Raw genomic sequence first — 21,649 nt, forward strand, 5'->3', positions numbered from 1 at the left:
AGTGCAGTGCAAATATTGGCCTTTGAGATGTAGTGGAGTAAAAGTTTGTAGCACAAAATAAAAATACTGCAGTAGTAAGTACCGAAGGGCAGATATTGTGTGTACAAAGTATATTAAGTTTGTTCAAAAAGTGTTTTTTTCTTGTCATATTGCTTCATACTCCTTGTGAGTTGAATTGTATAACTGCCACCCAATGCTAAATGTTAAATATAGGATGAAAATAAATGGTGTGTAATGTATGGCGGTTATTTTGTCATCATTCATAGGCAGTGGTGTAAAAAAAAACATCAGCAGAAAACAAAACACTATGATCCAACTTTATTTTTCAACTGCAATAGAAATGTGTTCTCACTCCAGTGTTAAATCAAAACCATTGCAGGAATATATCTATCCTCAATCTTGCTTTGAGTTTACAAACTAAAACTGGTGCTGTTTCAAAATGCTTTTTCACAATCAGTCAAAGGTTGGTGTGATACGGATCAATGTGTTTTTAAAACTTCTGCAAGCTGCAGTCGTTTCCTTGGTTGCTAAAAACATAAGGAGGTTTGCGATGGTGTTACGGTTATTTAGCAATCGGATGGAAAAACAAACCAGCAGATTCTGCAAGATGATTAAAAGCTAGAGTCGTGACGAGTGTTTTAGATCTGGTGTTAATCAGACTCACAGTCGACTGAGACAAGTGCTGCTCCTTTATTTCATGTAAACTCAATTTAACTCGACTCTGCAAGTAAATTCATACTAAAAAGCCTATGTTTTTCAAATACACCTGTGATTGTAAAAGAAATAAGAACAACATTGTGCTCCTTTAAAAAAAGGCTTATATCTATTAAAAAAATCTAAATAAAATCCCGCAGTGTCTAGCTCATGTCCATGCTCTCTGCGGGCCCCATGCCGCCCCCCTCCCCCCCCTGCACGCTCTGGTAGATGGAGGCCATGTCGGCGTTGGTTCTGATCTGGTTTGCGAAGTCAGCCATGCTGGGACTGCGCTCCACCTCAGGCACGGCCAGCAGGGCTGCGACGGCGCGCATCGCCGAGCGCCGCAGCTCCTCCTGCTTCTCAAACTCCTGCTTCACCGAGCCCGCCTTCACCTGCAGGAGGAGAGTCGCTGCAGTGAGGAGGGGATTCATCACATCAAATGTAGAGCTCCATAATACGTGCATTATAGAGTGGTGCAGGAGTCCTGAAAACTCTGAAAAGAGTCAGCGTTTCTGAAGTTCTGTTCCCTCGCCCTGAAGTTAACGGTTCTTTTGGTCAGAAGGCTGAAATAAGGTCTGCGGTTAACACACGCTGAAGAGATTGTTGCCCTGCTGACAGCCCAACATAGCTTTTTACTTCTGGAGATTGCATTTACACTTTGCATTATATATTTTACAGGAAATAATACACAAATGTGGAAAATCACAGAGGATACATTAAAACTGTGAAAAGGCTATCCAGAGCTCCAATTACAACATATATGAATGATATGACGGACCCAATACATACATTACATAACATTTAGCAAGTTTGATTCTACGTTTTTTGGCGTCTGATTGCAATTGTCAATGCAAAGTCTAAAGTTAAGACGCTGAATTTGGTCATTTGCACATAGGACAGTGGATAAAACACGTTCTAACTAAAACTTAAGTTTGTTTATACACAAAGGATATGGGAGACAATTACAGGGATTCATGTCCTCTGAAGGGATTTATGTAAGGGATGAAATTATTATATAGATCACGTCAGTTGGTCCTGGTGGTTGTGTGTCTTGTGTAATGTAAGGAGTATTATTGTGAACATGAATGTTAAAATTGAGTACTTATATATTTTCTGTCATTCTAATTTGGTTAACCCATGGTGATCCCAGGAAGAGTAGCAATACAATTGTCAATGTATTTCTACAGATTTCACGCAGAGTCATACTTAAGCATTCATATTTATATCATTATATGAATATGAGTGCTGCTGCTGCTACCTTGGTGGTGCAGGTGGCTTTGAGAGGCTCGATGAGTCGGTCCAGTCTCTGCAGAACAGCTGCCGGACACAGAGAGGCGAGGCGGGCCAACATCAGGAACGTCAACATCTGCAGGAACACAGAGACAGAGGAATGAGTGGTTTGTTCCTGAGCCTTCAATAAATATAACCTAACGTAGGAAACATTCATGAGTTCAACGGATTATTGACAGATATCTGCTTCACACAGACATCCACATGAACTCTTCCTGCACCTGAACACAACACCAGCTGGGAGCTCCTCTGTTCATCTGTCTTTAAATCTAAAATGGAAATATTAGATTTTTTCAGCGTTCTTGTTTGCTGGACTTAATTATTATTTGATTTGATTTGATTTGATGATATGCTACTGAAGTTAACACATTCTATTTGTCAGCAAGGGGTTTTAATTATATGTATATCTTCTCTTTTATTGGTTTTAACTCACGCTTACTTTATGTTTAATATTATTGGTCAACATTTTGTCTTATTTAAACATTCATTTAATATATTTTTCTGTTTTTTTCCCAGTTTATTTCGTATCTTATTAATTCCTAATAGTCTTTTTATTAACTTAATCATTTTAGTTTTCATTCCTACTTTTTCTTCTATTAATTCACGTGTTATATGTTGTGATGTGTGCATCTGTACTTTAACTTCTCTTCTATAGAAACATGTTTTTCTACTTTTTCTATTCTTTTATATAATATTCTTTTATAGCACATTTAGAAAGCTGGACATACGGTATGTCTGATTCAAGCTTTTATTGTTTTATTTCCTGATGTGTTGCACCCACCCTGATGTCATAGTGATCTTTGAGCCCCTCCTCCACGTGGTCCAGGAAGAGCAGGACGTCCAGCCCCTCCATGCAGCCGTCCAGCAGAGTGTACATGCACTCGAACGCAGCCTTACGGACGTCCAGACCGTCGTCCACCGTGTGTTTGAACGGACCCATCTCCACCTGCAGAGAACACACAGGATTCGGCACCAAGATATATCCTTTTCTTATTAAAGGCCCCCCCCCCCTGAAGTGTGTTTTAAAGGTTGTAGTGCATGTACAGGCCTGTTTAACATTAAGGCAGGGAAACATGTCACAGTAGAGGCACATAGGGACCCTTTAAGTGTACCTCTCTGATGAGGTCCTTCCTGATCTGGGTCTCTCTGTACAGGTGAGGCAGCACTGTTGCTAGGAGACCGCGGATGAGAGACGGCTTGTTGTGAGCGGCGGAGTTAAACATCACCAAGGAGACGCGGCGCACGTTCAGGTCGTCGTCCTGCAGGGTCCGCAGGAAGTCGCCTGACAAACACACAGCATCTCAATTTGTTTCTGATCATATCTTCACCGGGAACAGACGTGGCAAATGTTATTCATGAATTATGCATTCAAACCTGCAGACAGAGTATATATATAACATAAACTCCTTAACACATTTTTAATTAGGCTTTAAAAATATATAGATATCATAAAAAAAGAAGAACAACATCTTTAATAAAGAGTGTGTTTTCCAGATTGATGCAGCTCCCTGCAAACAGGAGGACTGATTCAAGAGAGCAGCAACTCTTTCAGTGTTGGGCAATTCAAAGGACTCTATACTACTAAAGATAAAGATGCTCTAACTTCTATGTGAGTGTGTGTGTGTGTGTGTGTGTGTGTGTGTGTGTGTGTGTGTGTGTGTGTGTGTGTGTGTGGTACCTATGCAGTCCTTCAGCAGAGCGTCTATGGGAGCAGGATGATCAACGATGGTGAATTTCACAGCCGTCACCACCGTGCTGCGAGCCAGAGGAGAGCCTGTGTGTGCACACATTAAAGTCAAAACACTCCATAACAAGTACAAATCCTACATTCAGTTCTCATTTGAAGTAAAAAGACATAAGTATTTTATTAGGAAAAATAAATATGTCTTATTTTACAATTTGTTTTGTACCTCAAATAGTTTTTCTGCTCGTTTCATTTTAGATGAAGTTTAGTTTTGTGATGCAAAATCTTAATAAGAACACTAATTAAAGCTGTAAAATAACGCCTCATGTTGCCCTGTAAAGGCCAGTTTCCTGTCACAATGCCACTGTTTGTTTAGCTGTTTTTGTTGGTCTGCGTACCTTGAGGAGCAACAACACCGTTTGGGATTTTTTTTCAGCCTCACAATGTTAGGTAGTAAATGTGTTTCTATTTCCCGCCGTCTGGCCATGAACTCACACAGCTTCCAAATCTCAAAACCAAGCAACATCTCTTAGTTTCATTGGATTCAAGTGAGTAAAATGCCTCAAATATGTGTTTCTGTGATAGTACAATGTCTAGAACATGTACATATTTAGTTATTGTGGAATGCATTCATCACATTACAAATTTCCCTAAAAACGTACAAAAACGTAAACAAATGTAAAACTCTTTCATTTCTGCACCAGAGGCTTCCTACAACACCTGAAAGGTCAAAGAGTAAAAGGGTTCAGAGAGCAAACATGAGAAAAGGTCTCAGTCTGGTGGAAAATAGTAGAAAGTAGCACCATATCTGAAGGCTCCTAATGTTGTGTTGAAAGGGGTTGTATCAATAATCCACCCTTCCCTTCCCTTGCTTTAATCCAGGGCTCCTGAGAGAAGCCTGATAGAAATGTGCTTTTGAGCTTTGATGGGTTTCATTGACTGTCCTTCTGTAACGCACGTTATCCATGTAGGTAAATTGAACTTAACACACTCGTCTCCCTCCTCCCACCCGGTCGTACCGGCTCTGAGCTGCTGTTTGAGTCGGGGCAGGAGCTGTGCAGCGTTCACTAAGGTCAGTTTGCCGAGACACTCTGCCACCAGGTTCCTGGTCCCCTCCTCCGGACACTCGCAGTGCTGGAACAGCAGAGACCAGATGGACTCAACGTGGGGGGACAGGCTGGAGGCCGGGCAGGCACTGAGAGAGAGAGGAGGGAGAGGAGGGAGAGGATGAGAATAGTCTTACTGTAGTTTAAAGGTAATCTGGAGGAGAAGGAAGAGGAGGAGGAGGAGGAGGAGGAGGAGGAGGAGGAGGAGGAGGAGGAGGAGGAGAAGAAGCTTGGCTGCAGGAGAGTAGAATCTTCACATTCTGTAGAGATTACACCCTGCTTGGTTTCAAAACAGGACTCAGTTGAGTGTGTCGTAGGGCTGGAGTTTTCAGTAACAGTGAAATAAAACCCCCCCTTGAGTAACAGTAACTCATCCACAATGAGTTTTGAAGGTTTTAGGAGGCTGTTCAAAACTTGCCGTGGTTGTTGTGCAGGTCTTTAATTAATCAGAATCAGAAACAGAATACCTGTATTCGTCCCACAGACGGGAAATTTACATTTGAATTAAAAAAAAGACTGCATTAAAAAAAATACCAAAGATGATTTTAAAATACACAACCTGTGTGTGTGTGTGTGTGTGTGTGTGTGTGTGTGTGTGTGTGTGTGTGTGTGTGTGTGTGTGTGTGTGTGTGTGTGTGTGTGTGTGTGTGTGTGTGTGTGTGTGTGTGTGTGTGTGTGTGTGTGTGTGTGTGTGTCCAGGAACACACCCACCTGATGACCTCTTTGAGGGAGTGCAGCAGCAGGTACTGCCTCCGCGGCTGGGTGGAGATCTCCTTCAGCAGGAAGGGCAGGTAGTCATTCAGGCTGCCCACCGCCATGCTGCCCAGAGCGCAGGACGCTGCCGTCTTCACCTGAAACACACACATATACACACCTTTGTTACCATGGAGACACATCAACGCTACCTGGACGGTCGGACCTTTGATCCTCATTCAGTTTAAACTCAAACAGTGAAAGCAGGAGAGGGATTTGACCGTGCAGGATAAGAAACCATCGTCACTTGTGTCGGGGAGTGTGTGTGTGTGTGTGTGTGTGTGTGTGTGTGTGTGTGTGTGTGTGTGTGTGTGTTACCTCCTCATTGGTGGAGGAGATGGCCTCCAGGATGACTCCCTGCACCTCCTTACTCCCCCCGAGGCTGCCGCTCCTCCCCACCTCCCCCAGACACAGCAGAGCCAGAACCCGTGCTGACTCCGGAGAACCGGGGTTCTTCACCTGAGGAGGGGAGAGGGGGAGAGGGGGAGAGGGGGAGATGCAGTGACTCTGATACACAAGCTGTCCTACTCTCCCGGAGGATGTGACCCCACCCACCTCCTGCAGGAGTCCGGCCACCGTGGCGGGGGTTTCTTTGGGGCAGGAGGAGGAGAGCGCGGCCACACAGCGAGACACCGACTGATACGACTGTCTGTGGATAAGGGGGGAGTCTGAGGAGAGGGGGCGTTTGAACGGCTCGGTGAGGGACTTCAGCAACTGACTGAGAGGAGAGACAGGGGGGGGAATCAGAATGGGTTTCATTAGCAAATAGGTTTACACGTACGAGGACAGAAGGAGAATCAGACGGTGTGAAGATTGATCTAGGAGTGAGGGGTAAAAGTGTCACTGCTTAAAGGGTTCATGTTTGGTTTTATAATAATTGAGTGGAATAAACTAATAGAATAATACATATATTTGCTTTGGTGTAAATGATGCATTCAAAGACACAGAGAGAAGAATGCGTTGGTTTAAAAAAAAAGGAGCAAAACATAGTACTAATAAAAGAGCTACTTCAAAGTCGAATCAAAGAGTTTCATAAAAATATGAATAAGGATTTAAATATTTACAAAAAAGAAAGAAACTCAAGTAAAATAAAATATGATAAATCAGAGTGGAGAGCTGTGCAGGTTCTGAGCAGATGGTGCAACATGTTAAATATAGAACAGGATAAATATCCACACAGAAGCTGCAGGCTCCTCTAACACACACACACACACACACACACACACACACATACACACACACACTGGTACCTGTAGCCCAAGTTGGAGGTCTTGGACAGCACCAGCGCCTGCATGAAGTCCAGGATGGCGGTGAGTGCCGCCCCTTGCAGGAGGGGAGAGTGAACGAGCCTGAAGACGCCCGGCAGCACCGAGCTGCTGATCTTACTCAGGGAAGAGGGGCAGGCCCGGGCCATGCAGCTCAGCAGGGTGATGGAGACCTGCACACACACACACACACAGACACAGACACAGACACAGACACACACACACACACACACACACACACACACACACACACACACACACACACACACACACACACACACACAGACACAGACACAGACACACACAGACACACACACACACACACACACACACACACACACACACACACAGACACACACACACACACACACACACACACACACACACACACACACACACACACACACACACACACACACACACATGCAGGATAACAGGACTGGAAGATAATTATCTCCCAGTAGAGACGCTACATATACACCTGAACATCAGCAGGAGGGGACTCTTTAAAGTAGAGACACTACATACTGATATACACCTGAACATCAGCAGGAGAGGACTCTTTAAAGTAGAGACTCTACATACTGATATACACCTGAACATCAGCAGGAGAGGACTCTTTAAAGTAGAGACACTACATACTGATATACACCTGAACATCAGCAGGAGAGGACTCTTTAAAGTAGAGACTCTACATACTGATATACACCTGAACATCAGCAGGAGAGGACTCTTTAAAGTAGAGACCCTACATACTGATATACACCTGAACATCAGCAGGAGAGGACTCTTTAAAGTAGAGACTCTACATACTGATATACACCTGAACATCAGCAGGAGAGGACTCTTTAAAGTAGAGACCCTACATACTGATATACACCTGAACATCAGCAGGAGAGAACTCTTTAAAGTAGAGACACTACATACTGATATACACCTGAACATCAGCAGGAGAGGACTCTTTAAAGTAGAGACACTACATACTGATATACACCTGAACATCAGCAGGAGAGGACTCTTTAAAGTAGAGACACTACATACTGATATACACCTGAACATCAGCAGGAGAGAACTCTTTAAAGTAGAGACACTACATACTGATATACACCTGAACATCAGCAGGAGAGGACTCTTTAAAGTAGAGACACTACATACTGATATACACCTGAACATCAGCAGGAGAGGACTCTTTAAAGTAGAGACACTACATACTGATATACACCTGAACATCAGCAGGAGAGGACTCTTTAAAGTAGAGACACAACATACTGATATACACCTGAACATCAGCAGGAGAGGACTCTTTAAAGTAGAGACGCTACATACTGATATACACCTGAACATCAGCAGGAGAGGACTCTTTAAAGTAGAGACACTACATACTGATATACACCTGAACATCAGCAGGAGAGGACTCTTTAAAGTAGAGACACTACATACTGATATACACCTGAACATCAGCAGGAGAGGACTCTTTAAAGTAGAGACACTACATACTGATATACACCTGAACATCAGCAGGAGAGGACTCTTTAAAGTAGAGACGCTACATACTGATATACACCTGAACATCAGCAGGAGAGGACTCTTTAAAGTAGAGACTCTACATACTGATATACACCTGAACATCAGCAGGAGAGGACTCTTTAAAGTAGAGACGCTACATACTAATATACACCTGAACATCAGCAGGAGAGGACTCTTTAAAGTAGAGACTCTACATACTGATATACACCTGAACATCAGCAGGAGAGGACTCTTTAAAGTAGAGACTCTACATACTGATATACACCTGAACATCAGCAGGAGAGGACTCTTTAAAGTAGAGACACTACATACTGATATACACCTGAACATCAGCAGGAGAGGACTCTTTAAAGTAGAGACGCTACATACTGATATACACCTGAACATCAGCAGGAGAGGACTCTTTAAAGTAGAGACTCTACATACTGATATACACCTGAACATCAGCAGGAGAGGACTCTTTAAAGTAGAGACGCTACATACTAATATACACCTGAACATCAGCAGGAGAGGACTCTTTAAAGTAGAGACTCTACATACTGATATACACCTGAACATCAGCAGGAGAGGACTCTTTAAAGTAGAGACTCTACATACTGATATACACCTGAACATCAGCAGGAGAGGACTCTTTAAAGTAGAGACTCTACATAATGATATACACCTGAACATCAACAGGAGAGGACTCTTTAAAGTAGAGACGCTACATACTGATATACACCTGAACATCAGCAGGAGAGGACTCTTTAAAGTAGAGACACTACATACTGATATGTGTGTGTGTGTGTGTGTGTGTGTGTGTGTGTGTGTGTGTGTGTGTGTGTGTGTGTGTACCTGTGATACATGCATGTCGCTCTCGTCCACCAGAGCCGGCAGCTCGCTCAGGACGGGCTCCAGCGCCGCAGGTTTGATGCTGGCGGCGTGATGCGTTACGAGCGCGGTGAGACAGGCCAGCGTCCCGAGCTTCAGAGCACGCTGGTTCTTCCGGAGGAACGATCCCAAAACAGAGAGCGTCTCCGGCAGGATGGAGGACAGGTTGATCTGAGAGAGGAGGACATATTACAGTGAGCCTCTACATTACATGTCACTTGTTAGACAATTCTATCCAAAGCAACATATATTCAATACTGTGGTCTCCACAGGAGCAGTGTCTGGGGAAGCGTCTCGCCCAAGACAAGACATGCAGCCTGCAGTGGGGATTGAACCAGTGCTCCCCTGATCCGAATATCAACGCACTACCCCACTGAGCCACAGCCTCCCTTTACTGCAGTAAGGATTTGTACCGAGTGAAGAAAGTCGTAAATGAAATGTACATATTTCAGACATATTATCTAATCTTCAGAACATTTGGGGAATTTAAGGACCTTTTCTTAAAGATATATTGGGAATATTTTGGGGATTTATTTTTTCATACATTTTTCTAGGAATCTCTCAGACTGGTCAGTTTTTTGGGGCATTTTACTGCTGTTTATGGCTTTGCTCATTGTAACTCCTTTATACTGTCTAAAGTTGGCTAGAGAATATTATATTAGGACATCATATGGTTGTAGCTTTGTCATGTGAAAACCACGTATCTGTGAAGTGAACTTTTCACGGGTTTCTCAGCCTGTTTTCAGCTCTGGGACGATGCATTTTCCAGCTGATCTGAGAGGCGTTTAAAGGTCCCATATTGTGGCAGGTTTTACTGATCATAGTTCCATTGTTGAGGTGTACTAGCATACATTTACATTGTTCAATGTTCCAAAATCACATTGGTTTTCTCATACAGCATCTCTGTATAGTATCTCTATTCACTCTGTCCTAACGCCTTGTTGGAGCTCCTGCACGCTTTGCATATCGGCATCAACCTGTGCAAGGTTTCTGAAGCTGTCTTCAGTGAAATGCCGGCACACAGTACAGTACCTCGAACCGTTGAAGGAACAGAGTTCAAATACATTTCAACCACTGAGTTCTGCGTGGTTCTGCTTTCGCTAAGGCAAACAGATGACATGTCCCCTCACATTTCAGGCCACAGTACTTCCTCACATTTCAGCCTTCACAGAAGATGCTCGGCTGGCAGAGGGTGTGCCTGTTGGCCTACAGCTATGGGCGTGCCATCTTGCCGATTGGTCTCCAGATTTAGTGACGTCAAAAGCCTCCGGAAGAAAAAAATGGACAAAGGAAAAATCTCCAACAAGGCGTTTGAGGGCAGCGTGGACACGTCTGTTCTGCTTCAGAGTGTTACTCTCTACAGGGTGTGCTTTGAGGGTTTGTGACTCTGCAGACTGGTTACAGGCAGAGAAAGCTACATAACAGAGAGGACGGGTTATAACCGGAGAAGCATTAGAGGGGACCTTTAAAGACTTAACCTAGGTTAGGTAGGAGGACATTCTTCAGTTTATCAAAAACATTCAAAATCATCTGGAGATTTTCACTGGACAGGAAGGGGAGGAAAACTGAAATCTGTATGATGTTAAACTGTAATATTTAGGAGTAAAGTAAAGTACACATAAAATGTAAATGAAATGAATCCTATCCCACTGAACCTTTAGCGGAGAGGCGGCGATGAGGGTGATGGTCCTGACGGCGGTCAGCCTCGTGATCTCATTCTTCAACCTCTCCAGGAAGATCGCCAGCACACCTTGAAGCTCCGCCCCCAGGTGGTCGCCCAGGTGACACACCATGTGACCCATACAGGAAATAGCCCTCTCTTTCACTTCCTGGTCGATGTCTGTGGCTTTCAGCCTCTTCAGGGTCACGGAAAACACCTTGGAGGAACAAACGTTTGGGATTATTTTAATGACTACCAACATATGGATTTCTTTATACTCCGCAAAAACTCTCCTCACCTCTCTGACGAAGGGTTTGGCATCGAATCCCGCCCCTCCCGTGGGTCCCTGAGGCCTCATCACTCGGACCAGCTGCAGGGCGACCAGCAGAGCCTCTGAGGTGATCTTATAGAACGAGTCCTCCACACAGGCCACCACCGGGGGGAGCAGCACCTGCAGGAGGAGGCGCATGAGCTCGTTAGGAGGTGGACACAAGAGTTAGGATACATGTCACTGTGGTTCTGACCGGGGTTATAAGAGACAACTGTTATGTCTCACAGAGATTTAGGAGATGTTTAATGAACCTGCATGTGTGGCTGAAAGGCTTGAGGAGGGTGGGAGAGGAGGAGGACGTGGAAGAAGGAGAGAGCATCGATCCTCATGGTGGAGGAGGTGGACCTGTCTGTCAGGGAGAAGACGATGCCTGGAGGAGGAGGAGGAGGAGGAGGAGGAGGAGGAGGAGGAGTAGGAGGTGGAGGAAGGAGGAAGGAAGAGGAGGAGGAGGTGGAGGAAGGAGGAAGGTATCAGGTAAAGGAGAGAGCAGGGGGGGGAGAAAATACGTATAGATGTTAGTGAGGATGAGGAAGAAATAAAGAGCTCCTAAAGAAAAGGCAGTGTTAGACGGCGTGTGTGTGTGTGTGTGTGTGTGTGTGTGTGTGTGTGTGGGTGTGTGTGTGTGTGTGTACCAGGTATCAGTGCAGGTAAGTGCTGCTCCAGAGCTCCGGGGGCAGTGTGAGCCAGTTCGGTGAGCAGGCAGAAGCAGCCCTGTCTGGATTTGATGCTCTTCTCCTTCAGCTGTCTGTGCAGAGCCTTCACGATCAGAGGCACCTGGACACACACACACACACACACACACACACACACACACACACACACACACACACACACACACACACACACACACACGTAATGTATGATCTGAGCCCAGCTTGAAGAGCACATTGTAATCTTTGTCATCGGGTGTGTCCCTGAATCTGTTCTTGTATTAAACACCTGTGTCTTCAGCATGGTGACGGCCGGCTCCTCCCCCCCGCTCCCCGCTGCTTCTCCCCCGGTCTTCATGAGTCCGTGGAGACTGGTTCCCTGCCCGGGTTTGTCTGAGCAGCGAGGAAAAGGCGCTGAAGACGTCGGCCCTCACGTTTTCCTCGCGCTCCTTAAAGCGGGCCAGCAGGGCGGGGCAGACGGAGGTGAAGAAGGACAGCAGGAGGTCCCGGCGAGTTTGGATCAGAGACTCCAGACACTTGATGGCGGAGCGACGCACCTTCCAGCTCATATCGTCGTCGTCACTGTACTCATCGTCTGACTCTGGAGTCCAGAGAGGGACGTTATTGTTTTATGGGAGGGGACAGTGTTTACATCACTTATCATTTGAAACACACAAACCTTCGTCCAGCCCGTCCTCCACGTCCATGCTGTCTTCCTCCTCCTCTTCCTCATCGTCATAGTTGTAGTTCGGGTCGAAGGTCATGAATTTAAGGCAAAGCTTTGTCACCGTGGAAACATGGGGGGACATCTCCTTTGGACAGCTGTCAATCAACGGAAACAACATGAAGGTGTGTGTGTGTGTGTGTGTGTGTGTGTGTGTGTGTGTGTGTGTGTGTGTGTGTGTGAATACCTGCGTATAAAGGCTTCAAAGGCCTGGAAACAGTACTCTCTCAGCTCGTCGTCCTCCACATCCGTGAACTTCAACACCATCGGGATTAACTTCTCTAAATGTTCACCTACACACACACACACACACACACACACACACACACACACACACACACACACACACACACACACACACACACACACACACACACACATTTTGACTTTATTCAGAATTAGTTTGTTTTTTTATTTCTACCTTTTTCTCAGACTTTTCAGATTTTTTCTAAAATGTGTGACTTTTTTCAGAAGTGTTGACAAAAATGTTTTATGGTAAACTTTAGATATGAATTCATTCTTTTGAGATACTAACTCATTGATCAAAATAATCCGTTTGTCTTTCCTCACAAGTCTAATGTATCATCGTTCAGGTAACCGATGTGCCGAGTATCACGTGAGCGTGGCAGAACTCACCGACTCGATGGCCGCCCTGACGACTGACTGTTGCCAGGCACTGGATGTAGGTCCTCGCCATGGAAACGGGCGGGGTCTTGGCGAGCTCATTGGTCAGGTGTTCAGTCAGCTGGGAGAAGAGGGCGGGGCTACAGCAGGGAACCAGGTGACCCAGAGCCAAGATGGAGCGCTTCCTCACCGCCATCCTGGAGCTGGTCAGCTGACGGAGCATCGATGGATGGATATAAGGTTAATCTAAAGGGTGTCTGTCTTAACTAACAACCAATATGCAACATGGAAAGGCAAAAACATCATTATTTGGAGAAGCTTACTCTTCGTTTCTTATTCTAATGACTTCAACAATCTGAATTATTTTAATGCTAGCTTTTCATTTCATTTTATTATAACTTAGTTGATGATGATTGATTCAAAATAAATACAATAAATAACATATAGCAATATTACAAAACTATATTGCTACTAATATTCTGAACTAATCATCTATCATCGTATTTCATATTGACATTTGTCTCTGGTTATTTAGCGGCGCAGTGTTTTACCTGAGGGAGCAGACTGGAGAGCAGAGAGCTGTGAAAACTGACCAGAGCACCGCTCAGCCTGGGGAGTCAAAGATCAATAATATCAACAAAACAAACACAGCTAGCCGGTGTTTCTGCATTCACATAGTTCATCGCTTGATTTGGCCTTGGTAATATTTGCCAAGACAATAAACAAGTGTTACCTTCCCAACATGTCTGACAGGATGTCCAGGGCCTCTAGCTGAACGGAGACGTCTTCCTGTTTCCCCATCGCACCGATCAGCTGGGAGGTGATCTTCTTACACACACCCACTGTCAGCGTCAAACCTGGAAACACACACACACACACATACAACAACTCAGATGGAAGCTTAAGACAAAAATATCAATATGTTCTGCTCCTCTCAGAGTTAAACTGAGCTGGAATATTTGAGGCTGGAATCAGAAGCTGCTCGTCTCATTATTGAATATCAGGGGGTAGCAGATTTAATCTCTGACCTGAGGAAGACAGCGGCAGCTCTGCGATCACAGTCTTCAGTCCCATGCTGGAAATGTCTCTGAGCTGCTCTTTGTCCGACATCATGTTGGAACACAGCGTGTCCACCATCACCTCCACCTGAGGCTCCTTCACTTTGCTCACCAGAGGGGCCAGGCTGAGGGGAAATCAAACACACCCACATAATACTATAATCATTATCTATATCAGTTAACCCTCAACATTCTGCTCAAGAAGTTTATCTGCAACCAGAAATAATCCTCAAATTCCAACTACATCAACAGGACAAAAAGCTGGAAACCCAGAGATTTGTATTCTTGCTCAACCCGGAGAACTCTTACGCAATAAAATATTAAATATAAGTTCGACTTTTTATTTTTCTAAGAATTTTAATTGTTTTCAGAATTTCTGCTTTTCTTCAGAAATTAAATTTTCAGTAATTTGACTTTTTTCGAAAGTTCTTTTTTTGGTATTTGAGTTTTTCCAGAGTTTTTACTTTTTCTAAGAATTTCCGCTTTTCTCAGATTTGTGACTTTTTTCCCCAAACTTTGAATTATTTGCTCAGAATGTTTTACTTTTTCCCCAGAATTTTGACTTTTCGTCAGAATTTTGACTGTTTTTAAATGTGAAACTGCAGCGTAGTGCTCAGCTTGCCTATTATCCTGTACAGAAAAGCTGAGTTTTTACCATTTCACTGCCAGGTTCTGCACCTCCCCGTTCTTGTCCTCCAGCAGTTTGAGCAGCATGGTCACCACCTTCCTCTCACTGTCCTCGTCCAGCTTTATGCTGTCCTTCTGCAGCTCCAGCATCAGGTCATTGGTGGCCATGAACCTGGAGACACACACACGCACGCACGCACGCACGCACACACACACACACACACACACACACACACACACACACACACACACACACACACACACACACACACACAAACCAAAAACAATACAGCATGGATTTAATTGAGAATATATAATATATTGTTGTTGACATTCTGAAATTTAGAGTGGTTCTAGTTTTTTGGGGGGAGGGGGTAAGTATAAGGCAATGCTGAAAGTGTACATTGACTCACGCAAGATTTTAAATGCAGGACTTTTACGCAACACATATTGACACACTTCTCATAATACTGGCTAACTTTCAGTGTGATTACAGGTGTCTTTATTCTAATGACGTTTAAAAATTAAACTACAATGAAAACTGATTTGTGATTGAGCTCATTTATTTCAACACACATTTCACATTGTTGTTTTGTATTATTTATGAGCTATTCAACATTCAGTATGATTACAGGTGTCTGAATGGGATTACAGGTGTGTGAATGAGATTACAGGTGTGTGAATGAGATTACAGGTGTGTGAATGAGATTACAGGTGTCTGAATGAGATCACAGGTGTGTGAATGAGATTACAGGTGTGTGAATGAGATTACAGGTGTCTGAATGACAGTATTAGGACGTTTGAGGACTTCAAGGTAACTTCTCTAACCAAATACATTGAGCTCAAATAAGTTGTGAGTGAGTAAACTACCAGAGTTATTTACTTTTGTCTTTCTTAAAAAGGCACATTACCTGTTAAAAGTGAGATAAATGACAGACATAATGAGCCAGGACTGAAAAGTGTCATCTCACTGTCACACACACATCATGACTCTGTCTTACCTAAAGTCTTTGTCAGTGGATGTCATTTTCTCCAGCAGGTTGGAGATATGGTAGGAAACGCTGGACATCCTGGCACTTTGACAGCTGTCAGCGGCTCTATGAGAACTTATTCACCGAGAAAAGTGAACAAACTGGGGCAACAGACTTGAGATTTAACCCGACAACATGGCGAGGAGTGGAGGGTACAGAGAGAAGTAACACCGGGGGGAACCTGACACTTTAGGATAAAAATAGATCGAAAAAAGAAAAAGTGTTTCAGGTTTTTAGCGCCGTCTGCTGGATACACCGAGTCCTGCCATTAGCTGTCTTTCTACGTTTAGTATTACGTTGCATTTAATACTTTACGGTGTCCGTTAATGAGCCTAAATATTCAGACATTCGTAGAAATGTCGTTAAAAACCGTTATTTTGATTTCGCCGTCTTCCTCTTAGCTTGACCTTGTTGTTATGTTGTAGTACTCATTGGTAGGTTGGTCTTTGTCTAACATTTATACAGCTTTATTCCTTTTTTTATTGTGAATACATTATCTTTTTTTCAGTTATTTTTCTTCTTTATTTAAAATGTACATGAAATATATAAAACATTAAAATCAGGTTAAAAAACAGTAAACCTAATAATTATTGTTAAAGTTGTATTTGTATAACAATATATAATGATTACGTATTAATGTTGAATAAATGACACATTTAATTGTTATATTACATGTGATATTATCGTCAACCTCTCTGTATGCGGAACCTTTCTGCGGGGGTGTGCGTGTTTCCGCCGGTTGAAACAGTGTGTGACCCTGCTGTGTGGGAAGCGGCTTCTTGTTGCCACGTCGGAAGAACCGGGTTTATTCGTTCAGAAGAATCTAAAACAATATTGTGGATAGTGTTCTGCTTCAGCTGCAGTCATGGTGAGTGGACAGGCTGTACCCTGAAGCTGCAGGGGAAGCTGTTCGCATTGTGTGGTTTTAACGGCGACCGTTGGTTGATGACGTGTTAGCTTGTTAGCATGTTAGGCTAGTGACAGCTAATCCTTAAAGTAAAGTGTGTATATTTATATCTGTGATATTTTAATGCTTTAATATATCTGTTGTGTGTTTCAGGTTTCTGTTATCAACACAGTGGACACCTCTCATGAGGACATGATCGTAAGTTCTCATTCTTTTCCATTTAACCCCAACCCTCTGATCAGTGAAGCTAATGTTAGCATCTACTATCTGAAGCATTATTTTTAAGCTTCAACAGATTCAAATCAACACTAAATACACATGTTCTTTACATGTCACATGTGTTGGAAGAAGTACTACAGGGTGTCATCACAAGTTAATATGAATACACAGAGGTGGAGGAAGTATTGAGATCCTTTACTTAATCACAACTTCTAAAGTGCAGTGAATAAAGTGAGAAATGGTGCAATGTTTGTTTTGGATCTGTCCCAACTTACAGTCCAGAAGTCACCATTATAATTGATCACAATCATTAACATTATTAAAAGGACAGTGACAAATCTTTAAGATTATGAAGCTAGAAACATGACCTGTATTTGTCACAGAGGTGGAGGAAGATTGCATGCGCGATGGTTTGCAGGCATACACTTTCATAAAGGCTCATTATATTTGTGTGATCAAAACTGTCTTTGCCTGACCATCACTCGAACCACCACATATTTAATATTCTGTCTGTCAACTAGTTGCCAAACAAAATCCAGCAAGTCAAATGTGTGAAGATATAAAAAAGTGCAGGGATAAAGGGTTGAATCTAATAAAATAAACTTATTTATGCATTCCAGCAATTCCAAAATGAATAAGCTAAACCATAACATTGTAGTTATGTATGCACGTACTTAGTACGTAGTAGAACAGTGAGTAAACCTGTATACCGTACAGTCGCTATAAGACTTCATATTTGATGTTGTCAGAGAAAAGGTAGATTCTCTCTCCAGATGTTGATGTCTCTCTCTTTCTGTTCCAGCACGATGCCCAGATGGATTACTACGGGACTCGCCTCGCCACCTGCTCCTCTGACCGCACCGTGAAGATCTTCGACGTCAGAAACGGAGGACAGATCCTGGTCGCTGACCTCAGAGGGTGAGGAGAAATAAACTGCATTCAATTACACTGCACAAGTTAACTGCAAATACTACAGTGTCTCCTTTTAATACTTGATTGCTTATACGTCTTAGATACTACTTCTTTATCCGGGCTTTAACACTGATGTCGCAATTCAGCTTGACTTTTGATTCCTGTTCTGCATATTTTCAGTATTTCTAACACATGTTGTCTCTGTATCTTTGTAGCCACGAGGGTCCGGTGTGGCAGGTGGCCTGGGCTCACCCGATGTTCGGCAACATCCTGGCTTCCTGTTCCTACGACCGTAAAGTCATCATCTGGAAGGAGGAGAATGGGAGCTGGGACAAGATGCACGAGTACTGCGGACACGAGTCATCAGGTCGGTCGCTCTCTGGGATTGTGTTGTGTTGTTGACAAGTTGTATCCTCCATTTCTGTATTTGTGACTTTCTTAACTTCTTTTTATTCCCTCCCTTCCTCCTATACGATCAGTTTCATGCTGCGGTGTTTTGTTTGCAGCCTCAGAGTGTCTTGAGACTTTGTCATGTTTTTAAATAATCTATTGTGTGTTTCTGCAGTGAACTCTGTGTGCTGGGGTCCCTACGACTTCGGTCTGATTCTGGCCTGTGGCAGCTCGGATGGAGCCATTTCTCTCCTCACGTTCACCGGGGATCAGCAGTGGGACGTCAAGAAGATCAGCAACGCACACACTGTGAGTTCAGACGCTTCTGGATACTCAAATCTGTTTCATCCCCATTAATATGGAAGATTTAATTATGTCTTTATTATTCTACCTCTCTACTTTACCAATAATTACTTTACTCAGTCATCTTGTTTCTCTTCTGCTGCTCTTCATGTTTGCATTTATTAATGGAGTATTAATGCTTCTGCAGATCGGCTGTAACGCAGTGAGTTGGGCTCCTGCTGTGGTTCCCGGCAGTCTGATCGATCAGCCGTCGGGACAGAAACCAAACTACGTCAAGCGCTTCGTCTCCGGGGGCTGCGACAACCTCGTCAAACTCTGGAAGTAAGTCGTTGTTTCACACACTTTCTTTGGCCTTTAGGTTATTTATTTATTGTAACTTGCTTACAAAGAAAATACAACTCTTATCAACTTGTCCCTGATGTTCTCCTTTATCTCCAGAGAGGAGGACGGGCAGTGGAAGGAGGACCAGAAGCTGGAGGCTCACAGTGATTGGGTGAGAGACGTCGGCTGGGCTCCTTCCATCGGTCTGCCCACCAGCACCATCGCCAGCTGCTCACAGGTCGGTTATTACAGCTTAGATAAGATAAGATATGCTTTACTCACCACAAACTGGGAAGTGTTTTCGTTGCAGCAGCATTTTAAAACAAGTTTGGCACATAATTAGAAAAAAAGAGGCGACGGTCTAACCCTAACCCCAATACAAACATCGGAGAATGAAGATTAAACAGAACTCGAAAAGAAAATACAAAAGCTGAGCGTGAGAAAAAACACGTAGACTATCCGACAAATAAAACAACACTGACGGGCTAACAGCTATCACAACATGAAAGTGGGATTTTATTTACAGTAGTATTTGCCATGACATTAAGTTGATTATAAATGTGCTGTGGATCATGAGTTCATTTGTTCCACTGGGTGGAGCCAGAGATAGAGGTTCAGGGGTTTCTTCAGCAACCTGTAGCATGGCTGGAGCTGAACATCTCTGAGAATAAACAAACTGCACTAATCTGTATTTCTGCTTTTATAGATTAAGTATAATTTAAAATGTGGTGAAAGTTACAAAGTACATGTACAAACAAAGTACTGTAAATAAGTTTTGACACCCCTGGACCCAACTTGTACCTTTCTTGAGTATTATTAATACTTCTACTACTTTTTACTCTTATACTGTTTTCTGACATCAAGTCACTTTTTGTACGTGTAAAGAGATAATGATATGCTCATACAGTGTCATTTATCACAGTACTAAAGTACTTATCCATCTAAAGATGTAACACCATTTAAATGTTTATACATGCTTTCGTTTCGGATCAAAACGCACATTCTTAATTTCACTTGTACTGAAGTATTTTCAGACAAGAGTATTTCTAATTCAACTCAAGTTTAGGATCTGGGTTCTTCTTCCAACTCTAGTTAGAGAGGTCAAAGTTGTATTATCAGCTGATTGGTAAAAACTGGGACTGCCTCACACAGCACAGACTCAGGGGGAACACATGTTGAGAGCTTTGTTTCCCTGCCCCTTCCTTCAGGACGGACGGGTGTTCATCTGGACGTGTGACGACCCGGCTGGAAACACCTGGACGGCAAAACTGCTCCACAAGTTTAACGACGTGGTTTGGCACGTCAGCTGGTCCATCACCGGAAACATCCTGGCTGTGTCAGGAGGAGACAACAAGGTACACAAAAGAACAACACAAATAAAAACAATTCTAACCCCGCCTTCCAGGAAATAACAGAGTAACACATAGCTGAGTGATTGATAAGATCACTTAATGTCTGACTGCTGTAGATGAACACACACACACACACACATATATCTACATTCATGTGTGTGTGTTTCTCTGTTACAGGTGACGCTGTGGAAGGAGTCGATGGACGGGCAGTGGGCCTGCATCAGTGACGTCAGCAAAGGACAGGGAGCCGTCTCCACCATCACAGACTCACAGCAGAGCGAGCAGTGACACACACACACACACACACACACACACATTTATAACATGACCCCCGGCTGTACAAGGATGACCCGATCTTCAGAGATGAATTAAGTAATTATCAGGCCGGACACCTCAGAACCGGTGCACCCTGATTGAGCTTCTTTTGTAATGTTTTTGCTTGATGATAACTTTTGTCCGGGATAAATGTTCCTATGGTGTTTCAGAGGCGGAGGAAACGTTCAATGAATGATAGCGAATCTCTGCTCATGCACACCTGGCTCATAATCACAGTAACATGCACTCCAGTGAGTTCCAACATGTACATTAGCGCTGGTCCAGTTTTAAATCCATCCCATGATGCTTTTTCCCACCTGAAAACATTCCTCCTGCCCCAGCGGAGAACAGCCTCCACCTGCAACATTTTATTTAATGCATTTGTTTCAAACGTAGCTTCCCTGATCCCCCTCATGTCCTCAGAGTGAGAACAATCTGACTACACCTCATCCAGTGCATTTATGATTCATTGATGATTCTTTCTCACTCAATAACAGAAGCTCAATAACAGCACAGATGTTTGTGAATTCAGAACATGCCTTATGTTTGGGCACCCTGAACGAGTCAGTACGCTGCCAACACAATCCTGATTTAAGCACCGACGGTTGTGTTTTCTTCCAGTTGTGAGATCAGAAACCCCTGGGTGTGTTTTTCATATTTGATGAAATTAAAAACTATAATGTCAAAAACGATGTCCGGTGTCGTCTGTTCTTGAAGGGTTGATTTCTTAACCACTGTCTCTAGCTCTGGTGTGCATTTAACTAGACTTGTGTTATATATTCAGTAGACTTGTGTAGTTTCCTCTGGCATGAATACACACAATGTCATGAGTTGGCACTTTTTACAGTTTCAAATCACATTGTTTAATACTGCTTTAACATCTTGGTGCTTTTAACTGTAGTTTAAACAGATGAAGGACTTCAGGCCTGGGTTTTCCGGATCTGATGTTAGCCGTTAGCCTGTGTCTGTTGGGCCCAGTTCCACCGGAGAGACATGTTTTTCAGGTTTCATTAATCTGATGCCTCAACCAGTGA

The 21,649-nt window shown here is 43.5% G+C and overlaps 2 protein-coding genes across 2 annotated transcripts; one reads left to right on the plus strand and one right to left on the minus strand.

Moving 5' to 3' along the window:
- Positions 1 to 317: 317 nt before the first annotated feature.
- LOC134882348 (cullin-associated NEDD8-dissociated protein 1-like) lies at positions 318 to 16,048 on the minus strand. The gene is given in 25 exon segments (XM_063909989.1): positions 318 to 1,088; positions 1,955 to 2,062; positions 2,768 to 2,932; positions 3,099 to 3,268; positions 3,665 to 3,760; positions 4,690 to 4,865; positions 5,488 to 5,627; positions 5,848 to 5,988; positions 6,085 to 6,247; positions 6,780 to 6,967; positions 9,156 to 9,362; positions 10,847 to 11,068; positions 11,150 to 11,302; positions 11,434 to 11,552; positions 11,815 to 11,956; positions 12,122 to 12,211; positions 12,213 to 12,433; positions 12,512 to 12,654; positions 12,744 to 12,849; positions 13,193 to 13,391; positions 13,732 to 13,789; positions 13,914 to 14,037; positions 14,209 to 14,363; positions 14,894 to 15,037; positions 15,867 to 16,048. Coding segments are annotated over 25 exon segments (3,729 nt in total). The 5' UTR covers positions 15,935 to 16,048; the 3' UTR covers positions 318 to 857.
- Positions 16,049 to 16,627: 579 nt separating this feature from the next.
- Positions 16,628 to 21,307, plus strand: sec13 (SEC13 homolog, nuclear pore and COPII coat complex component). The gene is made up of 9 exons (XM_063912056.1): positions 16,628 to 16,764; positions 16,957 to 17,001; positions 17,825 to 17,940; positions 18,150 to 18,301; positions 18,500 to 18,633; positions 18,815 to 18,948; positions 19,066 to 19,186; positions 20,157 to 20,303; positions 20,478 to 21,307. Exons 1-9 carry the CDS (start codon positions 16,762 to 16,764, stop codon positions 20,586 to 20,588), a joined length of 963 nt encoding a protein of 320 aa, XP_063768126.1. The 5' UTR covers positions 16,628 to 16,761; the 3' UTR covers positions 20,589 to 21,307.
- Positions 21,308 to 21,649: the final 342 nt, after the last annotated feature.

This window comes from Eleginops maclovinus, chromosome 20, assembly GCF_036324505.1.
Source record: "Eleginops maclovinus isolate JMC-PN-2008 ecotype Puerto Natales chromosome 20, JC_Emac_rtc_rv5, whole genome shotgun sequence".
In the NCBI taxonomy this organism is placed as follows: Eukaryota; Metazoa; Chordata; class Actinopteri; order Perciformes; family Eleginopidae; genus Eleginops; species Eleginops maclovinus.

Coding starts and splice junctions, on each gene's coding strand:
- sec13 (XM_063912056.1), top strand. Junction 17,002..17,824: donor CCTCTCATGAGGACATGATC/GTAAGTTCTCAT, acceptor TTTCTGTTCCAG/CACGATGCCCAGATGGATTA. Junction 18,302..18,499: donor CTGCGGACACGAGTCATCAG/GTCGGTCGCTCT, acceptor GTGTTTCTGCAG/TGAACTCTGTGTGCTGGGGT.